The 24,958-nt window shown below is 47.4% G+C and overlaps 1 protein-coding gene across 35 annotated transcripts in view; it reads left to right on the top strand.

Annotated features, from left to right (window-relative positions):
• The first annotated feature begins 7,847 nt into the window (after positions 1-7,847).
• Positions 7,848-24,958, top strand: part of Celf4 (CUGBP Elav-like family member 4) — a 281,102-nt gene continuing 263,991 nt past the window's right edge. For 5 of the 35 annotated variants that reach the window (XM_087896187.1, XM_087896188.1, XM_087896195.1 and 2 more), the window contains exon 1: positions 7,857-8,612. In XM_087896187.1, coding sequence (XP_087752313.1) covers positions 8,327-8,612 — 286 coding nt within the window. In that variant the 5' untranslated portion in view covers positions 7,857-8,326. Of the gene's footprint in view, positions 8,613-24,958 lie in introns of all 35 variants that reach the window. The other 30 variants (XM_087896201.1, XM_087896203.1, XM_087896206.1 and 27 more) reach the window with 13 other exon arrangements.

Here is a 24,958-nt window from a genome sequence, read left to right on the forward strand (position 1 = left end):
GCCCTGCAGGATTCTCAGTGGACACTCTGCACCAGCTCAAGCCTAGAATGGAGACGCTGGATTTGGCTGTAAGCATGGGTAATATGTGTTAGGCACCTGCTTTGTAGCAGGCACTGAACAATTGTTCCTCTAATGTTTCCACAATCATAGAAAGCACCCCTTTGCTTTAGATGAGGAAACTGGCACTCTGAGAATATATTTGCAAAGCTGTCTGCTCTCTTTCTCTCTCCCTCGTTCTTGTGTGTGTGTGTGTGTGTGTGTGTGTGTGTGCGTGCGCACCTGTGTGCGTGTGTGCACGTGTGTGTTTACCTGTGCATGTATGTATTTACCTGTGCATGTATGTATGTATGTTTGCCAAGGCCCAAAGAGAGTACTGGATCCCCTGGAAGTAGAGTTAGGGAGATTGTAAACCCCCCAACATGGGAGCTGGGAACTGAACTCCCATTCTCTGAAAGAGCAGCAAGCATTCCTATCAATCGAGATATCGCTCCACCCCCAGTACCAAACCATATTCTTTTTTATTTTTGAGGCAGGGTTCTCTCATTGAACATGGAGACCACCAATTCATCTAGACTGACCAACAAATCCAAGGATCCACCGCCTCCACCTGCCAGGGCTGGAATCAGAGGCAAGCACTCCTGCACCAGACTACTAACCTGAGGGCTGGGACCAGATCTCAGGTCCTCATGTTTGTACTGCAGACGTTACCTCCTGAGCCATGAATACGACACAAACCATCACTCTTCCTAAGCACAGACATTCACCTATTCAGGTGTGTATTCAGCATACCTCATATATATACCTCATATACAGGTTTTTAAGCAGTAGATGTCCAGCTGTATTTAGAGAGTGTATTTTTTTAAATGTGCTCTCAAGACAAAGTTCTGTTACTGTGTTCATTGAACAAGGGACCAGAATTTATGTACACAACTATGAGTAGACACTTTAAAGGAAGTGAAGATTATTAAAAGAAGGCTGTAATCAGGTGAGTGTTGGGGGAATGTCGTTTCCTTGAAACTGAGGTTTCTTCTTTGATATATTCCTAAGAGCAGCAGACCTGTATCCTCTGGAAGTGGAAATGACCCGGGAGGGAAGGACCCAGTAGTGTGACCCACCCTTCTGCACATCATAAACTACTGACACCTTCTTTGGTCTGGTATCATTGATTATACTTTTCTGCTTTTCCCTTAGACAATAAAATCATAGTCGTGGTGTCCAAATACTACTCTTTCCTAAGGGACAGCCTTGCTATAAATCTTGCATGTTCAACCCCACACATATCAAATACACACAGCTTGGATCACAAAACACAAGCCTGCCTCTGTCTATAGCCCCAGACCCTGACTGCCTTGTGTGCATTATCCTCATCTTCAACTTCTTCCACTTCTCCCCAGACTCCAGGGCTATAGGCCCTTTGTCTAGGTGTTCAGCCTGTAACCTGCAGACCACATGCAGCTGAGGAGACCTAAAATGTAACCTGATCATAAACTTACTTTTAAAGGAATTGTGCAATCATTTGCAATTTTTTTAACTCCATTGCATGATCGTTGAGTGTGAACTTTGCAGATGCCAATACTGTGCTGTGCTGTTAGAGCACTGGACATGTCTACATCAGTAGCAGTTCCATCAGGAGAATTCTATCAAAGTGGGCACATCTGCGGACCCACATAACCACCCTTAGAGACCTTCCCTGACAACATCTCACTTTTCTGAGCCCCACGCAGTGTCCCCCTGACTTCAGCCACCTACCTCGGTCTTTTCTTACATAGCCTGATGGTGTTGAATCTCTTAACCCCTGTCCTAGGTAAAGGACTATACACAAGAGAAGCCTTGTGGCTGTGGAAAAAGTTAGGGTGAGAAATCCCAGGTAGGACTTGCTGATTCAAGTGTATTATTGAAGAAACCATGGCCATGCTATAGTAACATGTATCCACAGCATTTTGTGTGATAAACGCAACCTCCTATTCCAGTTTCCAAGTGAGTTAGTGTCTTCAAACCTCAGGGCTCATGTACTATAAATTAACATAATTAAAAACTAATTAGTGAAACATCACAATTAAAAAGACTTACTTCTGTAACACCTCTCAGGTAAGAAGAAGGGGCCAGAATGCTAGTATAATGTACAAAGGGCAGGACCCCAGAAAACTGAAGCAGGGACAAAGCTTTATGCTACCTAAATATTTCCATCCCCAAGGGGTATCTAGGGAAATCAGAATGTAGTGTGTAATCTTATCGACCTCAAGACTGGGCACCCAGTTCTAGGACCCAACCCAAGTCCTGCAGAACTTGGATGGAACTCAAGCATTCCCTCAGCCTCCAGTGGCCTGTTAGTGATGCTCCAATAATATCGGCTGTCCAGACATTGATCTGAACACTTTACCTGCGCTTACTCATTTAATCTTCACAACGACTCCGCGAGCTCGGCTCTATTTCTCTGCTGATTTTGCAACTGTGGAAACTGAGCCACAGAGAGATTAAATAACGTGCCCAAGGTCACACAGTTAATAAGCAGGGGAGGCAGGACTGGCAGGTGAACACATCTGTTTCTGTAGATCTAAGTACAGTCCTCTTTGAAAAGAGGCCCTTACCCTCGGGAGAATAGTCGGCTAGTTCCTAGCTCATTGGGGTGCAAACATGGAGAGATCAAGTCTACATTCCTCATCCCAAGGCCTCAGCCCCTGCTTTCTCATCTTAATAACAAATTTTTACATAAAATCATTGAGTCAACCTCATAGACACACCACTGTCTCAACCCTTGGATAGGAAAGGAGGAAGGAAATGGGGTTTGGTGAAAAGGGTTCTCGATTCCACTTGCCAGGTAGGAAAGCTGAAGTTCAAGAAAGTGGTGGCCCGGCTAGGACTCCTGCTGCTGCAACTATCTCTGCAGCCACACTGCTCAGGATGTCCTCAGCCAAGACATGAAATGCCTTGGTTCACATGCTGGTCTTTCATTGTCAGCCTGTTCTCAACAAAACTGAGGGCTTGGGATAGAAACCTATAACAGTTGTTGACCAAGGACACGAGGACTCCTAGAGGTATAGCTTATCAGTGGGTACAGCTTGGGAGCCCTCAATTGAACAAGGAAGTTTGTCCTTGGGGCTCAGATAGCAAGGAAAACAGCATAGAGGAGCCTTGTCTACGAGCCATGGTACAAGGTAGTGCCTCTGTTGACAGTTCTAGACTTCTAAGGAGCTCCTGAGTTTCTCAAACACACAGTTTCCATCTTCCTATCTTTTCCTTCCCTCCAAAAGCTTTGGTTTTCTTGCTAGATTCACTGTGGGCTCAGAACAGGACAAGGAGGTCTTTTAATGGTGACAAGATGCTGGTGACAAGATGTTACTAAAATTAACAGAGGTGGTGAGAGTTGGTTTGTTCTCTTCTTTACTGGGCTTTACATTACAAAGCCTTCCCAAATTATTCAAGGGCACAGAAGCTCTGAGCTTATGGCATAGTTCACAAAAAGCTTAATCCTCCAAGTCCCATCCTGCTTCCTTGTGCCCTATCAGCGGGGGAGCTTCTGGGAGGTTCTCCTTAGCAGGAAAGCCACAGCTGACTGCGTGCTCACTCCAGACCACTGGTGACTCCAAGCCCAGCCTCCAGGCCACCGGAATTGCTCCTCCCTGGGGTCAGCACCACGGGAGCTCTTCCCTGGATTCCATTGAGAATCTGCTGCTTCTTTCCTTCTGTCTAATTCTTGGCCACCGGCCAGCTCCCCGTGGTAGACTGCCCTGGTATCCGGCTGTGCAAGCACCCCTCTCTCCTCCAAGCCACTACCCACCTCGCTGTTAGTTCATCCCCACTTCCCACCTTCAATTTGCATTGCTTTCTGTTTTCTATTTCCTCCTTGTGGAAATCCTCAAGCCTGGAAGACATTTAACCATCTGTTGCAGTTTGCAGTTCTGGGACTTTTCACTTGCTGTAACTTTACTCTCTAACTAGACCGTGAGTCTGTTGCAGACCCGTCCTTTCTCCAACACTTCCAGTGAGAGAGACGGACAGGGTTGGATGAATGCAAGGATGGCTGAGTGGTGATGCCTCCAAGCTTAGCCAGGCAAATTCAGGAGACTGGGCTCCTGTGTGTGTTCTCATATTTGACACTGAATCCTCCTCACAGTGTTGACTTAGGGCTACAGCCCCCTATTCCAAGGAAGCAGAAGGATGAACACAGTTAATTACTAAGCACTATCCTGAGCATCTATATGTGAGCATCGCAGTGTAAGAGGTGACCGCGATGGAGAGGGACCAGATTCCTGCTCTCCAACCAAAAAGAAAAGGAAAACACAGGCAGAACAATTTCTAAATCAGGTCTGACAGTGGTTCAGTGGGTTCCAGAGGGAAGGGGGTGGAGGGTGGCTGGGGTAGGGAGTGGTGCATGGAGAGAGTCTTCTCTTCCCTTAAAGACAGAGAGGAGAGCAGAGGGAAGTGGCCTTACCTGCCCTCAAATACCTTCACCACCACAGGGCATTCTGATGTCCCCAGAGATGAATCAGCTACAAAGCATTCACGCCAGAACTAGAGAGAAAACAAAAAGCAGATGATCCCAGTGCCGCCTTCCATTTCCTGGTCTCCTCTCTCTTGATGGATGGAATAGTTGTGGGCATGAAGTGGCACTTGGAGGAAAAGTTTTAAATCCACTTAATGACACTGGGAATAACACTTTGTCCCTATCTTTCCCTAATTACATTTCTCTCTGATGATCTGAGGGAGGAAAAAAAAAGCTTACCTCGTCTTCCTAGAATACCAAGGACAAGCGTGCCAAAGAGCCAGCCTAACCACGTGCCTTTTGTTTTCCCAGGGGTCTTACTTCGCTCCTCTAGTCACTCTTTTGAGACACCTGTCTGCATTTTTTTTACCCTCAACATTCTGCTGAGGCTAAGATGTGGAAGTTCAACAGCCACAGCTTGGCCCTTTTATGACAGAAGGGCCTTGCAGAAGCTGTTTCAGCGGCCATCTACACATGAGGAGCCCTGGTGTCTAGGATGTTTCTGAGGGGACCTAGGATAACTCCACAAACATCTGTCAGAGAGATGAAGGATGATAGAGGCTCTCCCCACCAAGGGGGCTAAACCTAAACCCAAGGTGTACATCTCTGAGGTGGGCTACAGAGGAGAGAAGATGCCCACCTAAGAAGGACGGCATTCTCCTCAGCCTTGGGTAAACACATGAAGGGACACAACACAGAGGGGCAGTCCCAAAGAAAGCATGAGGAAGCGTGGGAATCGGAAATGCCCAGGTGACCCCTTTCATTAGCGCCCCCAATTCTTTCATTCACTCCTGCCAAGGCACTACTGCTTTGATTTGCATAGTAGCTATTACTAATAAAAATAGCATAAATAATTGAACATCTGTGAATGATTTGCTTGGACCTGGGGATTAATGGGATGGAGTCAGGAGAAAGAAGGTGGCGGTTATGGGGTCTTCATCTGAGCAGCCCCTTCCTTTTCCTGAGCTGGTTCCTTTTACTTCTCAGCTTCATAGCCTCATGGCTTTGTTTTGACAGGATGAATGGGAGGCAGGGAGAGAAAAAGGAATCTCAAGTAGAAATTGTTTTCATTAACTCTCCTGTTATAAGACATATAACACATAGTGGAACATATATTCCACGTCACAATGAGATTCTGAGAGCTAACAGCACTGTAAGATGCTGTTGGATGGTGAATTTTAATATTTGAATAGTCATTATTTTCTGCTTATGTGTCCTGGGGTGGGAAGAGAGAAAGAGAGAGCAGCTCCCACCACACAAGCACACAGTACTAACTAGGCATTTGCACTCACCTGTCACACACTAACAAACAATCCAGCTTGCTTACTAGGGACATGTCCACCTTATTATAGCTTATCAGAGGTTCACAAAACACACAGCCAAAACGATCTCCTCTTCAGATGAGACTCTGCTCCATTCCACGAACTTCAGAGATTCTAAGATCAGCATCTAAGATAGGATCATAGAAACCTAGGAAACACACACACACACACACACACACCCCTTCAAAAAGCAAAGACAGGAAAAATTAAAACGAACAATGCTCCCCTGATCTCAGATTCGTTCTTGTTCTTAGGTTCGGGATCGTGGGCCTAGGGCGTCAACCTCAGGGCTGAGAGACTCCCTGGGCCCTCTGGCCACATCTGGTTTTGTAACGTAGAACCTTCTAGTTGTATGGAATGTTTGGCCGGGATTTTCAGCTCTAAGAGTGTCTCTTCTTTAAATTAAAATTTAAGTACAAAGTCTAGTAATGTAATTCAGGTTTAAGAACAGAGACCCGTGAAAACCCGAAAGTAGCCAGCAGGGGCCTAGCGGGCTGGAGGGTGGGGGTGGGAGGCCGTGCCCTGAAGTCTGAGGGAGAATGGGCGCGTTGTTTTAATTGACCAGGTTTCTGAAGTCGAGAAAAGCAAACGTGGGAGAGGATGGAGGTGCAGGTAAGCACTCTGAGAAAGAAAATCAGCTGCCCCAGCCAAGTTCACCACCACTATTCGCCCCCAGAGGCGGGACAACTCTTGCTCCGGCCACTCCCTCAGCGTGCAGCTGAGGCTCTAGCCCCGCCGGCCCTGCGGGAGTCCTGCTCTGTGAGATCCCGGCGGCCAGACCCCGCACTGGAGACTCCCGTTTCCCGCTTCGCACCTCGGAATCTCGGGGTGCAGAGCAACACAAGCCTCGCCAGTCTACCTCCCGCTGGAACTAGGATGGCGGGAGCACGGGGCGGGCTTCATTTCTTTGACAGTAGACTAAGAAAATAATATTCCAATTTGTGTCTGTAAAACAAGAAAGAGCAAAAACCAAGCCTCTCCCTCGAGCTGGCCCTCTGGCTCTGGCCACCGCGCCCAGCGCCTTCCTCGTTCGCCGCGGGCGAGCGGCTCCTACCTCCCTCCCTCCAGCCACCGGCCGTATCGGCTACCGCTGTCCGGACCGGAGAAATTGTCCTGAACTGAAACATTCCCTCCCGCCTTCTCAGAGGGCTAGGGTGGAGAATCGAACGAATTCTACTCCCTGAGCCTCTGGCACGGCACCGACTGCTCTCCTAGCCCCATCCTCCCAGGTGGATCCGGTGTCGGTGCGGTGGATGCAGATAGGAAGGAGAAATTTGGGGACTATTCTGGCAGCTTGGGAATGAGAGAAGGATAAAAGCAGAGACAGAAACAGAGAGCGCGCGAGCTAGAGCTCCTGTCTACAGATTTATCCACATAATATATATTTATGCAGCGCTTTTTCTTTCTTTTTTTTTTTTCTTTTTCTTTTTTGTCTCTCGACACTGATCAGTGCGCACTCAGGTCTCTGGGCGGACTCCCTCCAAGCCGACTGGCTTTTTCTAGTCTAAATAAATAAATAAGTGGAGCCAGATGGGAGAGAAAAGCGCCCATTCCACCTCCGCCGCCGCCTGCACCGCCGCCCCGCCCGCCGTCCCTGCCTTTGCTTAGCCCGCCTGTCGCCCTAACAGAGCTTAGCTAAGTGGATAACGCCCCCCTACCTACCCACACGAAAATGAAAATCAATGCTTTGAAAATACAAAAGGTTGCACCTGCTGCTATTACAAAAAATAACCTCCAAAAGGCAAAGAGAAGAGACCAGGAGCCCCGGTGGCTAACAGGCACCCGCTGCCCGAGGCTGCGGGACCCGGAATCTCAGCGCCTCCCAAAGAGCCATGCGCCTGGCGCTATTTATAGCCGGGGGACGTCTCGGACTGTACCACCGCCGCTCCGCGGGGCTGCCGACGGGGGAGGCGCGCGAGGCCGGCGCCGCCCCGGCCGCCCTGCCCCCGGCCGCCGCCTGCCTCCGTGCGCCCCCCAGCGCGCCCACTCTCGGCCCCCGCTCTCCCCTCCTCCTACCGCGCGCCCTCGCCACCCCCACCCCTGGTCTGGCAGGGAACTTGAACCGGTCCAGCCTGTTTAAACCGAAAGGACAGAGATCCTGTCTGTTCAATGTAAAAAAAAAAGAAAAAAAGAAGAAGAAGAAAAAAAATCACATCAGACCGAGAGAGAGGAAGAGGGAGAGAGAGAGAGAGAGAGAGAGAGAGAGAGAGAGAGAGAGAGAGAGAGCAAGAGAAGAGAGGAGAGGAGAGAGCATAGAACGAGAGCAGAGCGAGGTGTAGGAAACCGAGGGGGAGAGAACCCGAGTGTGCGTGTGTGTGTGCGTGTGTGTGTGTGTGTGTGTGTGCGTGTGTGTGTGTGGTGTGTATGTGTGTGTGTGCGCGCGTGTGTGTGTGAGTGTGTGTGCGTGTGTGTGTGCGTGTGTGTGTGTGTGTGCGTGTGCGTGTGTGAGCGCGAGCGAGCTAGTGAGAGAGAGGAGCGAGAGAGTGCGAGCGAGAAAGAATAAAAGGAAAGATTTTTCTCTATGTATATAAAGATGGCCACGTTAGCAAACGGACAGGCTGACAACGCGAGCCTCAGTACCAACGGGCTCGGCAGCAGCCCGGGCAGCGCCGGGCATATGAACGGATTAAGCCACAGCCCGGGGAACCCGTCGACCATTCCCATGAAGGACCACGATGCCATCAAGCTGTTCATTGGGCAGATCCCCCGAAACCTGGATGAGAAGGACCTCAAGCCCCTCTTCGAGGAGTTCGGCAAGATCTACGAGCTTACGGTTCTGAAGGACAGGTTCACAGGCATGCACAAAGGTGAGAGCACCTTTCCCTCCCAACTTTGCCGGGGAGCAGGAGCGGGCGGGCAGCAAACTGGCCGGCCAGCGACTGGCAAGCGGGAGACTAGGCGAAAGCGAGCCGCGGGCGGGCGCCGAGGAGGGAGGCGCTCCGGCAGCGGAGACCGAGCTGGGGTGTGTGGGGAGATGTTCGCCGGGACAAGGCTGGGTTTGGGGCGAGCAGCCGATGGAAGCGGTGCTTTAGAGAGGGCAGTGGGGACTGGAGATGGGAAGAAAGAAGGGCTGGGGGCAAATGGGACTGGGGCTTTTGGATCTAGAGACTTGAAAGATTGGGATAGGGACAGCTAGCTGCTCAGGGCAAACCCAGAAAATTGAGCTGACTAGCGGGCGCTCAGCTGGCACAGGATCTGGGGTGCTGTCCATCGCCGTGGTGCTGAAAACACTACAGGAATTGCCCTCCTCCTCTGTTTGGGCCAGAACAAGAGTGTGGCCGTCTAAAAGGGAGAGAGCTAACAAATTCGCAGAGATATTTTTATTTTGCTATCAATTTAACAGTAAACTCTCCCTAGCGAGATGTGTTCCTCAGTAGTCTGGTTGTAGTGTGACTGGCAAGAAGGGGCTGTTTTGGATATTTGGAAGGAGTAATTAAAAAAAAAAAACCAAGGCAAGAATGAGCAAAGAGAGAGCTGTCCCTTGGGTGGAGTGAGGGGTCTAGGAAGCCTGAACAATCCCCTTCCCCAGTGAGGCTGGGATTTGGGGAAGAATATGTGCATGCAAGAAATGCATATTGAAAGGTAAACCTTAATTTATCCCAAACTCACAGGGAGCTTCATAGTATATTATTTCCCCCTAGAAGCGAACACTGCTCATGAGTGCCTGGGAAAGATGGGGACAAAATAATCAAAGAATTAAAACCTAACAACTTTTTAGGAACGTGGTCATGGGATTGTCTGCAGCCTGCCTGTTTTCTCCTTGTTTTATTATCTTAAAGGCAGAGCCCCAAACGAGTTCAGTTGTAGAATGTGTGTGGGTGGCTGGTGGGTGACGAAATTAGCCCAGTGCTCCGCTCCCTAACAGTAATGTATAGGATGTGCACCAGGGATTAATCGGTGCTGGAGCTGTGTGGGCAAGTTAAATGCTTTCTGAGAGAGATTGATGGCCAGGCAGGGAAGGAGTACGGTGCTAAGGAAGTTGTAGGGATGTATGGACGTTCGGCTTTAATAAACAGCAGTGTGGAGAGCCACGGAAGACGCTGTGTTAGAGCTGGTGGTTTTGAAGATGAAAACACACACGTACACCCACCCCCACACAGAGAGCAGCCTTGTCTTTGGCCAGAAATGGGCTATGAACAGAGCTGATCCTCCGGCACATTAGGTGCAGAGCACAGAGCTGAGTAGTTCTCTGAGCAGCAGAGGGTTTTCACTATCACAGGCACCCTCATTCCCCAGCCCTCCCTTCATGCGAATACTAAACAGAGCTCCAAAGTCTTCCTAGTTGGAGTCCCAGAGAGCAGTTTTTATTGGCTTTAGCATCTTCCAGCTTGCCTGCTGAGGAGTAAATCTTAAAGTTAATGGCATGTTGAGTAGCACCAAAAAAAAAAAAGCACAGCAGAATGGAAATATACTAGATTTGTTGGGGTGGGGTGAGGGTGGGGGCTGTCATGGAGAGAGAAAACAACCTTTATCCAATATGGAGAAAATGTCTGTTCAGAAAAGAGATTGAAGGGAAGAAGGGGGAGGCAGGCTTCAAAATAATATTTTGGAAAATACTTTCTTTTCCTCTCCCTCTGGAGGCAACCATGCCTTTGTACTTTTTCCCCTTTCCAATCAAGCTCCCTAGAAGCTAATCAAGGTTTGTACAAACCTTTGTCATTCTAATAGGTCCTCAGCTTTAAAAATAGTAATAATAGAATTTTAACAGCATGGAGGAGGGAAGCTGCCCATCTTAACAATTGGTTCTTGTAGTAATTTAAGATTTCAAAGTTTTAAAAGATAAGAACCCACTAGAGGCAAAAGACAGTTGTGGGGAGCTGAATGTTCTGTGGGTCTGTATTGGATCACCTTATCACTTCTCTATTTCCAGTGCAGATAAACTTTAACATATTCCATCATTCCTTCTCAGTAATCCCTTGCTGATACCACCACTTTGTTTCTAGTGTAATTTGAACTCTCTCATATTGAAGTAAAGAATTTCTATTATTTTCATCAGGAAGCTACAGAAGGTTTGGTACACATGTACACATGTGAATACACACACACACACACACCACATACCCTCTTCTCTCTCTCTCCCTCTCTCTGTCTCTCTGTCTCTCTCTCTGTCTCTCTCGCTCTCTCACTCACACACACACACACACACACACACACACATACACACTTAGTATAATGTGCATGTTTATCAAGGATTCCTAAGAAAGACAAAACTTCATTTCCTAAATAATTCTTCTTGTAAACTGGCTCAGTCTGTGACAGGAAGGATTACTGGCTCTGGCTTACTGGGTGTCTCGTTGTTACCCCTTATCATTCATAATTTGGGCATATATTTTCCCTTAAGAAAGTTCCTGCTTCTCCATCCTTCTGAATTTTAAGAGTCAGGGTTAGTCCACCACATCCTGGACAATATTGAGATGCTCTCATAAACCTGAATAAATTCAAGCATTTATAAGAGCTGGTTTATTCAGTCCTAGTAGAGTTTGAACTCCTACTTCACTGATGCCATCTGATTTATTAGCTAACCCTGATAAAATAAGCCTCTGGCCACCTTTAAAAAAATGCTTGCTTGCCATTGGTGATTAATTACTCTTAACTAAAAAAGCATGATGAGACTTTAAGAATGAAAGCTGCACCTGGCTTCTACATCTTCCTAGTCTCTAAACTGACAATGTGAGGCTAGAGATATAGCCATGCCTTTGTTAAGCCTGGTATCAGGGCATCTGAGTATTTAACTTCTAATGAATTACACTGGGATATAATTGAGAGACCTAACAAGACACTGGCCTACAGTGTGGGTGGCATGTGTAAAATTTTGCTTCCTAAAAATTAGTAAAATCTAAATGATATGCATGAGGTTTCAGGTGGGTATCTATTTCTTGGCCACCTGCCATTTCAGGTGACTAGAAAAGGGAGGAGTTCCAAGGGTTAATGGAATACCTGCCATGTGTAGAGTGCACCTTAAAAAGCAATTACTCCAGTCGAATTTGGAGTCTGTGGAGGAGGGAGTGGGTGGGTGGTGTGGATCATCCCAATCCACCCCCATATCCAGAAAAGGCTGTTGGACTGGGAAGCAGCAAATAGCAGCTGCAGAGTAGGATAATTACTGTAAAGGTAAATTTACCCCCTAGAGATCAGCAAGCAATTGGTGGGAAGGGGTCTGTGTGCTAGGCAGAGAGAAAAAGAAAAATAAAAAAAAGGGGGGCCAAATCAAAATCAAAGAAACAATACGCACAGAAGAAAGCCCACTGTAATGCAAACTCCTGCTAACTAGAACCTTCTCTTCTCCCCAATTCGAAGCACTTTTGGAAAGATTGTTTTTTCAGACTCCAAAGAGAAAGACATTGTCGTATTGATCAAACAAGAGAGAAGCCAATTCCCGGGATAGCAGCAGAAATGAGCTGAGGACCAATTTCGCCCTGTTTTGTAGAATTTTTCTTTCCTGGAAAAGGGAATAGGTCATCCACTAGTCCTACTTCTTTCCTTTTTCGTTTTTCTTTTACTTCTTTTTGTTTCCTGGAGAACAGAAATGATGATTGAAGGTACATAAATATACACACATATCCATACCTGTATACACTCGTAGGCACACAAACACACACACACACACACACACACACACACACACACACACACACACCACTACATCACACATGAATACCTCAGAAATCCATTCATAACTTTGGTCCTGTCTAGCAAATAGGAGGCAGCCAAGACTGAGTTACTTGAATACATAAAAACTAGTGCTCTCTGGATAGCCATATCATAATGCATTATCTCCGAAGTCATTTAAGTCCAATTTAAGTGGTATTTAGTATAATATTTATGAATTAATGTAATCTAAACATAGGTTAGTCCCCAAAGATTTAAACTGCCTTTACCACTGATGTACGCTTGTTCTGGGAGCCTATAATGCATTTTAATCTAAACAGCTAGGTCTCTATCAGCATCCCCTTATTATTTGGTCAGAACAGCTCTGTACCTGGGAAACTACTCTGCGTGGAGATTGTTAGCTACTGCATTGTCAAAAATCTACTCTAGTAATATCCTGATATTCATTAGAGTAGGGGGCTTCACTCTCAGGAGCGATTGCTGCAGGGGCAGAGACCTCTGGACTATCACACTCCATGCAGAAGGGTGGAAACTGAGTAACAAATCCTCTGTGTGTTTGGCTTCAGGGGGAGCAACATTTTAATATATCCTCACTATCAATTGCACAACCTCTTCTTTCAGCTGCATCTAGCTAGGAAACATCTGAAGCCCATTGATTTGGTACAGAAGTGGTAGGGAGAAGAGACATGGAGGTTATGGTTATGCTTTGGTAATCTATAACTATCTTCATAAAATTACATCTCATGTTCTAGCTTGAAGACACAACTGCTTTTCAGAACGTCAAATGTCCACCTCTTGATTTTAACCAAAATGGATTTTTTTTTCTATTGCTGTGCTTATAGGTGAATTAAATCTGTGAGGCACTATCTGACTTCCATTTTCAAATGAATCTAAGAGAGCAAAACTGAGTATCAGCATGTGTGTCAACTCAATGAAGATGAACTTTTTTTAAATTACTTTGAAAAATAAAAAGTCAGTTTTGTCCAGGAAAAATAATAGACTAGCTGAATGACTGTATCGACAGCTGCTAAAAGAAAAAATGGATAGAAAAAATGGATAGCTAGAATAAAAAAAAAGAAAAACAAGGAAAAAATACACTAAAGTCCCCTTCACACATACACACACAAAAGAGCAATAGAAATCATTTGGAGACTAAAGCATGTCAAAGCAACATTAACCATTTAAAGGTCTCCAAATTCCAGAAATCAGTTTGTCCTATTTGAAAGCAATGAAAAAAATAATGGAATGATTTGTTTATTTAAGAGATTATTTATTCTTTGAGCATAATCTGTTTATCTTTAAAACGGATGTTCTGTGAATCGGCACACATAGGCAAATTAGCATGCACATGTGTCCAAATGTTCATCCATGTACAAGAATTGTTAACTGCATTTGGCATATATGAAAAGCAGGGCTGGCCTAGATTTAATTGCAGTTCAGCAGAAAGACACACGTGCCCCCAGCCCAGTCTGTAATGGTATTTCCCAGCTATATAGAAAGAATCCCTTGAAGTTCCTTCCACTACCTCCTCCAGGCTCCCTGGGTCTGTGACCTCTCAACCACAAAACAAAGTAAAACCAAAGATTATTTTTAATGAGGTCATAGCTTGAAAACAATTAGAAAAATGCATTCTAAGGTTGCAACTCCATGGACAGTCATTGAGAAGTTCTCGGAGTTTATTTTTATAAAAGCCGATTCCAGGGACATTTCTGATATCACATCACCATTACTATTCTTAGTATCGCCACTCTCATTGTTCTAGAAGATAAACCAGGATGGGAGGGAATGCCTAAGAAGGCACTCAAGACCCCACCTCATCAGCTAAGAAAATAACTGGTTCCAACTTTGTCTGAGACAGATTTAGAGGAAACACTTCAAAGCTCACAACTTTCATGTCCCTGGAAGAGGGTCAGTTTCCAGTCCGACCAGGAATGATAGCAGCTGAGAAGGGTTTTGGTGGGTTGGCTATAGAATGCAGGAGATATAACAGTGACCAAGGCCCAACACTGCAGGCAGGAATTGTCAAAAAGCAGCACTGAAAGGTCAAAATGCTAGGTGGAAGCTGGGTGTGCTGTTTGACAGGGGTTGAGATCGAAGTGGCTTCTGAGCTTGAAAGGGAATCCCATGTGACATGCAAGAGCCAGAGGGTGTGAAAGCCAGTGCGCATCTGAGTACCAGAGGGAAGATGTTATGGCCTGTGTGGCTGGTGTGTGCGTGTGCACGTGCTGTACGCATACAAACACGTATGCTTAGGAAAGAGGGGCAAAGACAAGTGGCATAGAGATGGTGTGAAGGGAAATTTCATCACGCAGGGCTATATACAACATCAGGATGTGGGTAATGGAGAAAAAGAAGAGAGCTGGAGAGAAGGGCTGGCCTCCTTGTTATATTCATCTTCCCCCTCAGAGCTTGTGGCTTGAATTTGTCAGCACTCGGGTTGCAGTGTGGAGGTGTGCTTCTTTTCATCTGGCTGGTTTTTCCACTCAGAAGTCCAGTTTTGGGAGAGAATCCCATCATTGTCCCCCACCCATCACTCTTTGAAGTCTGGCCTGCTTCTGTACACTCATTGACTCGTTTTAGAAACGACCTTCCATCTGGGATCTGAAAAGTCAGCCACAGAACCCAGCTCTCTGCAGGACTGAGCTCCCGCCCACTGCTTCCCTACCCCACACACTGCCCCTGACATCCCAGCCTACTTTTTTGTCATGAGTTCACACTCACGCGCACACACACACACACACACACACACACACACACACACACGTTGATAAGCTCAGTTGGTCCCAACAGGCCCTCTGAGCTCTGGGATGCATTCTCTCTAAATGCAAGCAGGGTGTGGCAGACACCCAATTGCCCTCCTTTTGAGCTCTTTATAACAAGGAAGTACATCCCCTCTCCCCATTACTTCTTTTTATTTTCAAGTCTTTCAAATGCATGGTCTCTCCAAGAATGGTATAAAGCATTCTGTCCTGTCCAATCACTTCTGAGACTGGACCAGTAACCGCCCTTCCCTCCTGACTCAACTGTAACCCATTCATTGTCCATCGCCTTTTCTCTCCCTTGTTTCTTCACTCTTGCTACTAAAGAAGCCTACCCAACACAAAATGGGACCTAAAGAAGGAGCAAATACTCCTATTCATCACATAAGGGTGGGGCTAAAAGTTCTAGGACAGAAAGACAATCTCAGAGGCAGCCAAAGTTCTCATCTACTCTTGACTGACTCAGAAACCAGGGTTGTTGCCCACGGAATTCCCACCTGGTGTTCTTGTAGGCAACTGTAGCAGGGCTGTGGCTATGGCACTGTACCTATCCGGGGCTGCTGGGAGTTTGTTGAGTGGAAATGGAGGAGGTTCTTACAGCAAGTCTATCAACTCGGAAATCCCTCTGGTTTCTGAGTCCTTCAAGAGTAGATGCTTTCAGGATTATGCATTCACAGGGTTTCTCCCCTTCCACTTGATCTGAATTTGCCTTCTCTTATCCCTGTTGTATCTCCTCTCCAACATGAGCTGATTGAGGCTCTAAAACAGCGATTCCCAGCAGTTCAGCTCAAAAGCAGATACTATGTGGCATCTGCAAGAATAAATAAATGGGTGCTCTCATGAAGAAAGACATAGTCCTAGTTCTGTGAATACCAAAAATAGTGATCAAACTCAGGATGAAAAAAACTGATAATGAGCTGACTTGCAATAAGGGTTTAATTGAGAGTAACTTTGAAAGGCTGGTTCTGGACAACCCTGCACAAACCAACTGCAATGTTACTTTATTGCAGTACACCATGCTTTAATTAATTATCACCTTTGTTAAGAAAGGCCACAGATCAAAGGTTTCTGCACACTTAACAGATCTCACTACCACCAGCCCCATGCATTAGACTGCCCTACCACTTGCTAATGAGGTCAGTAATCTGCTGCTGCTTCCTCTTCCTCCTTCTTCTTCTTCCTCCTCCTCCTCTTTCTTCTTCTTCTCCTTCTCCTTCTCCTCCTTCTTCCTCTCTCTCTCTCTGTCTCTCTCTCTCTGTCTCTCTCTCTCTCCCTCCTCTTTATTAAAAAAAAAACAAGCAGTTCTTTCACACAGTTGTGTGTCCTAGGATATGAAATATGATTGGTGATGTTGGTTGAGGACTTAGGGCTGTATTTTCACAGTTGTTTCTAAAATTACACAACTAAGATTCATTTCACTTATAAATCTATGTGGAGAGCATGTGGGAGAAAAATAGAAGTCGTGGAAACAGAGCCATTGGAGGAGGGTGTGAGTGTAAGTACATGTACAGCCATGGTACACCAACATATAAATATTATGAGATCAATACCTTTCCCATCTTCTGCCCACACCTCTTAACTTCTCCCTCCCATCTCTTGAGCACCTGGGCCTCTGCTATATTTCACATGGAGAAATGTGCGCAGCCGAAGCATGCATAGATGATGCTGTATCGAACCGTGTTGTTTGGATCCAGTTGTGGAGGCTGGGTTCCCAGTGAAGGACAGCCCTAACACAGGGTGGAGGGTTCCTGCAGGAACCACTGCTCAGAATATAACAGGAACTTCACTCTCCCGTATCCCTCAGACCTACTAACTGACAGGTGACTTAGTGGATATCAGCCCTTGGAGTCGTTCTAGGCAGATTTGAACGCCATACGTGGCTGTTTGTTCATTATTCTAATTTAATGATGCAGTCACACCTAATTAATCCATGTCTGGTTTATTCATATGCTGTATCTGAAGATCCAGAGGATCTCTCTAACTAGCCAGCTTCTTTGCACAGGGACAAGTGAGGGGACACCCCTACAAGGAAGCATTTTGGGATGGGAACACTGTAGAACTAGCTGGCAAAGACATGATCTCTGACACCTCCCTATCAATGCAGGTAGGTCCAGAGATTCACAAGTGTCAGGTCTGGGTACCTGGGCATACAGGCATACACACATACCCAAAGCATGCCTACAACACAGAACTCCAGCACCCATTCCCTCCCATAAAACAGAAGGCTGGATCACAGAACAGAATCAGCAAGGTCTGCTGGTCTGCCGAGCGTTCTTCTGACCGGAGAATCAGTGCAGAGGATTGAGAGCCTGAGCTGAGTCAGCCTCCCTGTTTCTGGACTTCAGAAAGTGGAGCCAGATGAATTATTGTTGTCTGTTCACAGATAAAGAAACCAAGTCAGGGGCTGGAGAGATGGCTCCGCTATTAAAGGCTAGGCTCACAACCAAAACCATAAGAAACCAAGTCAGGGAGGAAGCATGTTGCTCAAGTCTAGCCTGTAGAATGGCCTTTGATGTAACTTTAAGTGGTTGATTCTGGCCATGCAGTCGCAGTGAATACTAGCTCTCACCTGGCGGGTAAATTCAGAGAATGAAGCATCAACCTAGTAATATCCTTATAAAGTCAAACCTTCGCTCGCAAGTCCTAGGAGACAAGAGGCATGCAAGATCAAACACAACATCACAGTGTGTTTGTAGGGACTCTCTGATTCTGCTACCTCCCTATAATGTTCTAATTGACTATTTGATCAGCTCTAAAAGGGTTGGTTTCAACACACACGCACGCATCTCAAGCATATGTACACAGATGTCTTCCTGCAAATTGCATCCATCCTATCCTCCCCACCTAACCAATGTAGGTGGATTCTCACAGGTGCTTGAAATAGAACGCACACACTGAAGAGTGTATATGCCCTTCCTGTAATGGGCTTATCAATACCTTTTAAAGAAATGTGACAGCCAGCCCAGAGTGATTCAGTTGTGTGGACAAATAATATCAATATCTTGGTTGACCAATATAACCAGAAACAGTATCATGCTGCTGCTGATGGGGGAGGCGAGGAGGACTCCACAACAATAGCAGGAAATTACTCCCATGTAAAATTAATCATATTGACTGGTTCTAAGAATATCCAGGGAGGTGACGATGTTGGGAGTGCTTGTGCGGTGGGAGAGGAGACCTTGCTCCCAGGGGCTTCATAAACTCCTGGGATGAGTCCAGAGGGGCTGGAGGCATTCCTGTGTAACTGATAAAAACACTCCCTCTTCTGCCCTCTGCTTTCCAGCAGGGCGAGGTGGAGGAGAAGTGTCCTCTGGACAGGAAAAGGAAGAAATTAGATCTCCTAACCTTTAGCCATCCAACATATCCATATCTTTACATCAAGTCAATACTTGGCTTGGCTTGGTCTCACCGGATGAAGCAGGAAGAGCACCCTTGTTCCTTCTGCATATGTGTGTGAAGAGGTCTGTCTCCAAGGAAGAAGAGAGAGTTAGAGCAGTGTCCCCCACTGACAGAGTAGAGAACAAGGCCCTGGAGTTGCAAGGGTGCACATCACAGCTTAGAGGGGTCCTGGAGGAAAAGCGTTTGTTTAGATCAATCTCCCAGGTGCATTCTTGGAACCAGAGGCTCAGAGTTTCCTGTATGCATTGATCATGGTGAGATAAGAATGTTGAAATCTGGAAAGCTAGCTTCCACCGAGGCTCACCTCTACTTTCATCAAGAGACCTTAGTACTCCTTTGGGGTTTGCCCAGACTTTTTCTTCTTCTGCCCAAAGACATCCTGGTTCATCCTGGTGGTCCTTGGATGCCCTGTAAGTGTTCACAGGAAAGAGAGGAGAGAAACCCCAGTGTTGCTCTACCAGCCAAAACCCAAAAGACTATTTGCTCATTTCCTTTTTCTTTCCTCAAAGTCAACAAGAACGCTCAGAGGGAGTGTGCCTTCACACCCAGGACTGTGGCAGAACAAAGATAACCGAGAGAGGTCCCGGAGGAGGGAGCAGGGGCCTGCCTTAGACTGCAAAGGAGGGCAAGGTATAGCTTTCTCTGGTTGAGTGGGGAGAGAGGTGTCTCTGGAGGAAGGTATTTCTGCTAGGGTCACAGCAGATACCAAGTATATTTGCTCCCCACACATAGGAAGCCACCAAGTGGCTTGTTGTTCTACATCCCATTCAGCAGTGGGGCTCGGTGCCCTTACTAACTAGTACAGTTCCCTCTACAGCATTGCCAGCCAGCCTTCCAGCTAGGTCACCCTCAGGTTTTAGCGCTTGAATCTGGCTCCCAAAGTGGTCTCAGAAGGTGAGAGGGAAAGGTAAGTACCGGTGCCAGAGTTTAGTCCTCCCCAGACATGCCTCTGTCCTCTCCTCAGCCACAAGTCAAAGGTGCGGCAACTTAAAAGAGGAAGGCAGCAAACGTCGAAGCCTGACCTCGGCTTTAGCCCCTTTCCAGGAGAGTGGGGAGGAGTTCCCCAACTGTGAAGGAGGTCCTATCTCCTCTGGCTGTCGCCTGCCCTCTGACGGTGAGAAAAAGAACTCACACACCTCTGATGGCCCCTCACAACTGAGCGACCTTCCACTGTGCCGCCAGTCACCCGGTCAGTCACCCAGTGCTCGCCTAACCCTGTGGGAGTGGATGATCAGAATCCAGGGCCGCTTTCCTCTCTCGGCAGTCAGGTCTGGGCCTGAGACACCAACTAAACAAGGACGCACAAAATAACCAGAAAGTTCAGAAAGTTTTGTCATTTCTCAACTTAGATGAGCTTTGTTCTGTTTCAAAACTGAACAGTGATAGTCTGGTTTGGTACTGTATTGATTCTTAATCCCATGTGATGAGAAGTTTCCTTTAGTGGGAGGAAGAACCAAAATCTTGTCTGTGCTTAAGGCCTGACATGGTTTGACTCCAAACTTACATCACCATCCTGGACTTCTGCAAAGGGAAGGCCAAACATCCCAGTGGAGGCTCACATCAGCCCAGCAGGAGTCTGAATCCAGGCCGGATGGGTTAGGGATTGATTTACATACCCACCAGCCACCAGATTCCAAGCAGCACCGGAAGTCTGGCTCACTGGAGCTGCAGAGGCACGGGGCTAGAGATCTGCCTCTGGCTTGTGGTCAAGGCTTTAGTTTCTTTCCTGATTTTAAAAACTAATAACCCTTCGAGTGAAAAAGCAAGAATCGCTCAGTACCGTTGCCCTTGCTGCTGCATGAAGCTAGCCATTTAATTTACCTTAGAGCCGATTCCACAGACATTCTATCGGGCAAGCCTGAAAATACGCTGGAATAAGAAATGGAGGGGGAGGGGTGAACTAGACCAGGGCAACCGAGCTGGCCCCTCAGGGAGCGGAAAGGAGCAGCAGATGAAGGATTGTGTCTCCATTAGGGAAAGGTATGTGCTTAGGCTGAGCGGTAACTACTGAATGGATGGGTAACAGTGTACCCTGGGCAGGGACTGTCTTCCAAAGGGCCGGCCCTATACCCTGCCACTACAGGGACCCTCAGTGGACTAAGCGTACAGACTAGACCTGCAGGAATGGAGCCAGACTACCTCTCCTACGAGAGTGACACCCTGTCCTCATGCTTCCTCTCTGGCCTTGGCTTGTTTCTGTCATAGTTTCTCAAGTTTCTCTGCCAAAAATTAACTTCTATTGTTCTGACCTTGTCTCAGTGGAGCCAGTGATTTAGGAGGTCTGGTCACAGCAAAGGCCAGAAGAGGGTGGTTAGGAAGAGAGTGGTCCCTAGGTCAACAGAGAGCAGGAGTGTCACAGATGCAACTGCAATGTCCCTCAGTTGTCCTGACCCTCCCCACACACTCACCTCCACAACTCCACCATATACACAGACAGACAGCTTCTGCAAATGAGAGGGAGGGAGGTGCCTGTGGAGATGCCTGGCACACCACTGGGAAGTTCCTGGGTCTGATGGGATGACAGAACCCATTCTGGGAGAGGCAAAGGTCCACATGAAGACAGTTCTCTGAATGTGGCGACCTGACCTCAGAAGGTGGGGACCCATGCTCACCATCATAGCTCACCATCATAGTTATAACTATGGGTATAAAAATGGTAACCCCACAAGCATAAAGCGCCCCGAAGAAAATGCCTTGGATAAGAAGCCCCTCAGTATGAAGCCTCGGGTAGGGGTATCAGGATGGTTCCAGATCCCCAGATCTAGAGAAACAGCAAAATTCCCAAGGTAGCTAACGACAAGAAGGCAGAGCAGGAAGCTGCAAAGCTGACAGGTCAGAGCGTTCTGTCGTGTTCCATTCTGTGTTGTTTCTTTGTCCCACTGCAATGAAATCTCATTCTCAGAGTGATGGACAAAGGAATTTTTCGTTGTGGATAAATCTGGACCCATCATCAGCCTGGCTCAGGAAGAGGGGGCCAAGGACAGGTGGGTGGGGTGCAGGGGCTTCAGGGAAGTCAGCGACGCCCACAGAGAGCCTGCCGGTATTGTCCTCAGTCTTCACCTGCTCTGGGGCTGCAGCGTCCTTCAGCCATTCCCACTGCACCCTGCTTGGGCTCAGAAATTACTCATGGAATATGTAAACTGTGTTCATGCTCCCCATAACCGACTCAGGCACCTAGATTGCCCACAAAGGACAACTTTTGCCAGTCACACACGGAGGGGTTCTCGGACTAGAATCTTCCTGCACCCTCCACCCTTCCTCCCTGATGCAGGAGGAACTGGACAGCAGCCAGGCAGTGAGAATTAAGCCAGGGGACAGTTTCCCGGGGAGACACTGGTCTTGCAGTTAAAAGAATCCTCACAGGTGCCAGGGTGTGCTGCTCTAAAGGCGAGCAGAATGTTTGCGCAGGGATGCCAGGGCCCCCAGGCAGCCGTCAGGGGCCTTTCCCATCTCAGTGAGAGAAAACAGCTCAGAACAGGGAGAAGTGAGATGAGAACCTTCAGATTCGTCTTTGTAGAGGAGAGAAACCCCTTCCTGAAGACCTTGATCCTAATGTTTGACTCCCAGGAGTTTTCAGCAGTTTTCTGGGTTAGTCTTAACTCCAAGATCGCAAGTGTACTGGGGACTTTCAGCTCCCTGCAAAGATGCACAAGTTACCAACCATGTTTACCCAGTACCTCCCCAGTTCCTGGTCCCTCTGCCCCCTCCACATGGGCCCCACCCTTTTTCCAAACCCCAAGCCCCAGGCTCCCAAACCAGAAGCTAGGACCCTCAAGCAATGGGCACCAACCCAAACTGACCTTCTTTTCCTGTCCTTTCCAAGTCCAGCCTCTTGTTGATCTGACAGATCAGTCTGGGCAGAAGTGCCCCTGGCGACTAATGGACATTAATGTGTGACCATCATCGTGACATGTACCTCCTAACAGGCCTCTCAGAGCCCGAGCCGTAAGAGAAGTATCTGCATCAAAGCAGACCACACCAGAGGGAATCGAGACATTGCCAGGTAGAGAGGGCCCTAAGTAGCGTGGCGTACATGGTTCCCAGCCGGGAGGAACACATGGAGTCTTATCCGCCATACTATAGCAACAGAGAGACCCAGGCCCGTCATTCTGGTCTCTCAACAGGGCCAGCAGTCATGCCAAAGGCTTAAAAAATTATATGCAGATGGCAAATTGAAAGCAGTGTCGTTCTTGTAACATGAAATCCCTTCATAGAAAAGCTCTGCTGGGGAAGTTTCTGGAACAGAGAGCTCTCCTGAGTGCCAGGGTTGGAGTTTCTTTGTTCATGCCCTCCCCTCCAAGACAGCAAAGAGAGAAAAAAAGGGAGACCATGGTGGATAAGACTCGTGACTTTCTCCTCTGTTCTGTTATTCATTTCCTCTGATTTTTATCTAATCTCTCTCTGATTGTCCTGGTGAAATTTAATAGACAAAGTGAATTTTTATTACATCATCAATATAATCGCCAGCTAATCAACAGACACAGGGCCCACCGCAAGCCCTATAGCTCCTCATCTGGCTTCATAAATAGAAGGAGCAATCACGGCAAGCCCAGCTTCTCTACCTCCTCCCGAGATGGCCCTCTTTCGGCTGCACCACTTGGCCAGATTGGGCCAGGGTATTCTGTCTTTCCCTGGCCCTCCCTCCCACCCAGTGGGCTACATTGCTGACCAGTGGTGAAATCTTCCCATGACTTGTGCTTAGAATGCCGAAAATGCCTACTGTAGAGTGATTTCAATTATACTTTTCCGTGAATTGGGGAATAGGACATGTCATAAAATATTAGATAGTCCTCTGAGTTGCAGAACAGAGCACAAGCTGCATCAGAGGCCACATTAAGTCCTGTGTTCATTGTCTACGTACGGCCTACACACACAAGTCTTGTTGTCACTTAAAGTCACGCCATCTTACGCACGGTGTCGTACACGTCCTTATGTATTTTTCATGCTATCATATACCTTCTGCTTATAGAGCATTTTACCACCCTGAATGCTTTCCTGCATCTCGCTTCATTCTAGTTCTGCTGTAGCCAGGTCCAATTGTACCTATTTTGTAAAGAAAAATGAAAAATAAATGGTGAAGGAAAATTACAGCCTGGTGAAATGTTGCCAGAATGAACAGGACAACTTGGGCTTGGGATGTGTGCTGGTGAGGCAGGACTGGGGACCTGGGCAAACCAGGGGAAGAGGCTGGACCAGCGGGCAGACTTCTGGGGCTTAGCCTGCATGGCAGCTCCCGGCGGTAGAGCACACACCATATACTAATAAGATCTCCCTGACAAAGCTGCTCTGTGTTAAATGCGAAAGCACGTGTACCCTTTTCCAAGGATCTCTGGCTGAAAAGGCTCCTTCTGGAACATAACTGTGATCTCCCTGTCTTCCATCACACTCCACACTACTGCGCTGTGGTGTGTGTTTTGGGGAACTAGCACACAGCATACAGGGTCAGATCCTGTAAAGAAGTTAAGTGATGAGGCGCGTGAGCATGTTTTGGTGGCTGCCACCCCAGGTGACTGGGTGAACGGAAGCGTCTTTGTGCAGGTGGTCGGAACCATCTCTGAGTGACTGTCTTTTATAAGAGTTGCTCCTCTGACTCCGTGCAGAGGGTCAGTGCACAGCCGGTTGTGTCAGGGATTTGTGTGATCACCCTTCTGGTCCGGCTGCACAACTATGGGCGCTTTGGGCCTCTGGGGTCCTCTGGGAGTGTAAGACCCCATACTCTGGATGTTGCCTGCTTCAGGGGGAACCGGTACATCAAAAACACCTTACTCATACATCTGTTCCCTGCAACTGGCTTTGTCAAAGACCAGTCCCCTCTCCACCGACTCCAGAACTCAGTTTCTCCTCTCTCATGTCACCTTTTAAGGTCATTGTAGGGATTAGATAAGACAGGCACACGACGTGAGAGCAGTTAACTGTGTCAGCGCATCCATCCAAATTACAGGTCAGAGTCCCCACCAGAGCACCAAATGGTTCTGGCTGTCCTTCTCAGGGCACAAAATAACAGAGGGAGCACCGAGAGTCACAGGTAGACAGGAAATATGATGGATAGTGAGCCTACTATGTGGCACACTCAGCCTCTTGCCTATATTGTCTCAGCAAATTCTCCTGTCAAAGAGGCAGAAATGTCACTGCGACCCTTTGACTGTGAAGAAAATGAGAGCTCCGGCAACAGCAGCTCGACCTAGCCTCACACACCCAATTTTTCTGTGTCCTCAAGTTACCGCATCTCCTCTTACAGACTCGGAGGGCATCGCCATCACCCACATCTGCAGATGAGCGCACGGGAGCCCTGCAGGGTATCAGCTAGGGTTTCCTCGTGTCCGTCCCTGCCATCTCGTGCAGAGATCTGAAGGTGCAGGCACACAGAGAAAGACTCGGGCACATTT

This window comes from Myodes glareolus, chromosome 13 (genome assembly GCF_982192425.1).
Source record: "Myodes glareolus chromosome 13, mMyoGla1.1, whole genome shotgun sequence".
NCBI classification, from domain to species: Eukaryota; Metazoa; Chordata; class Mammalia; order Rodentia; family Cricetidae; genus Myodes; species Myodes glareolus.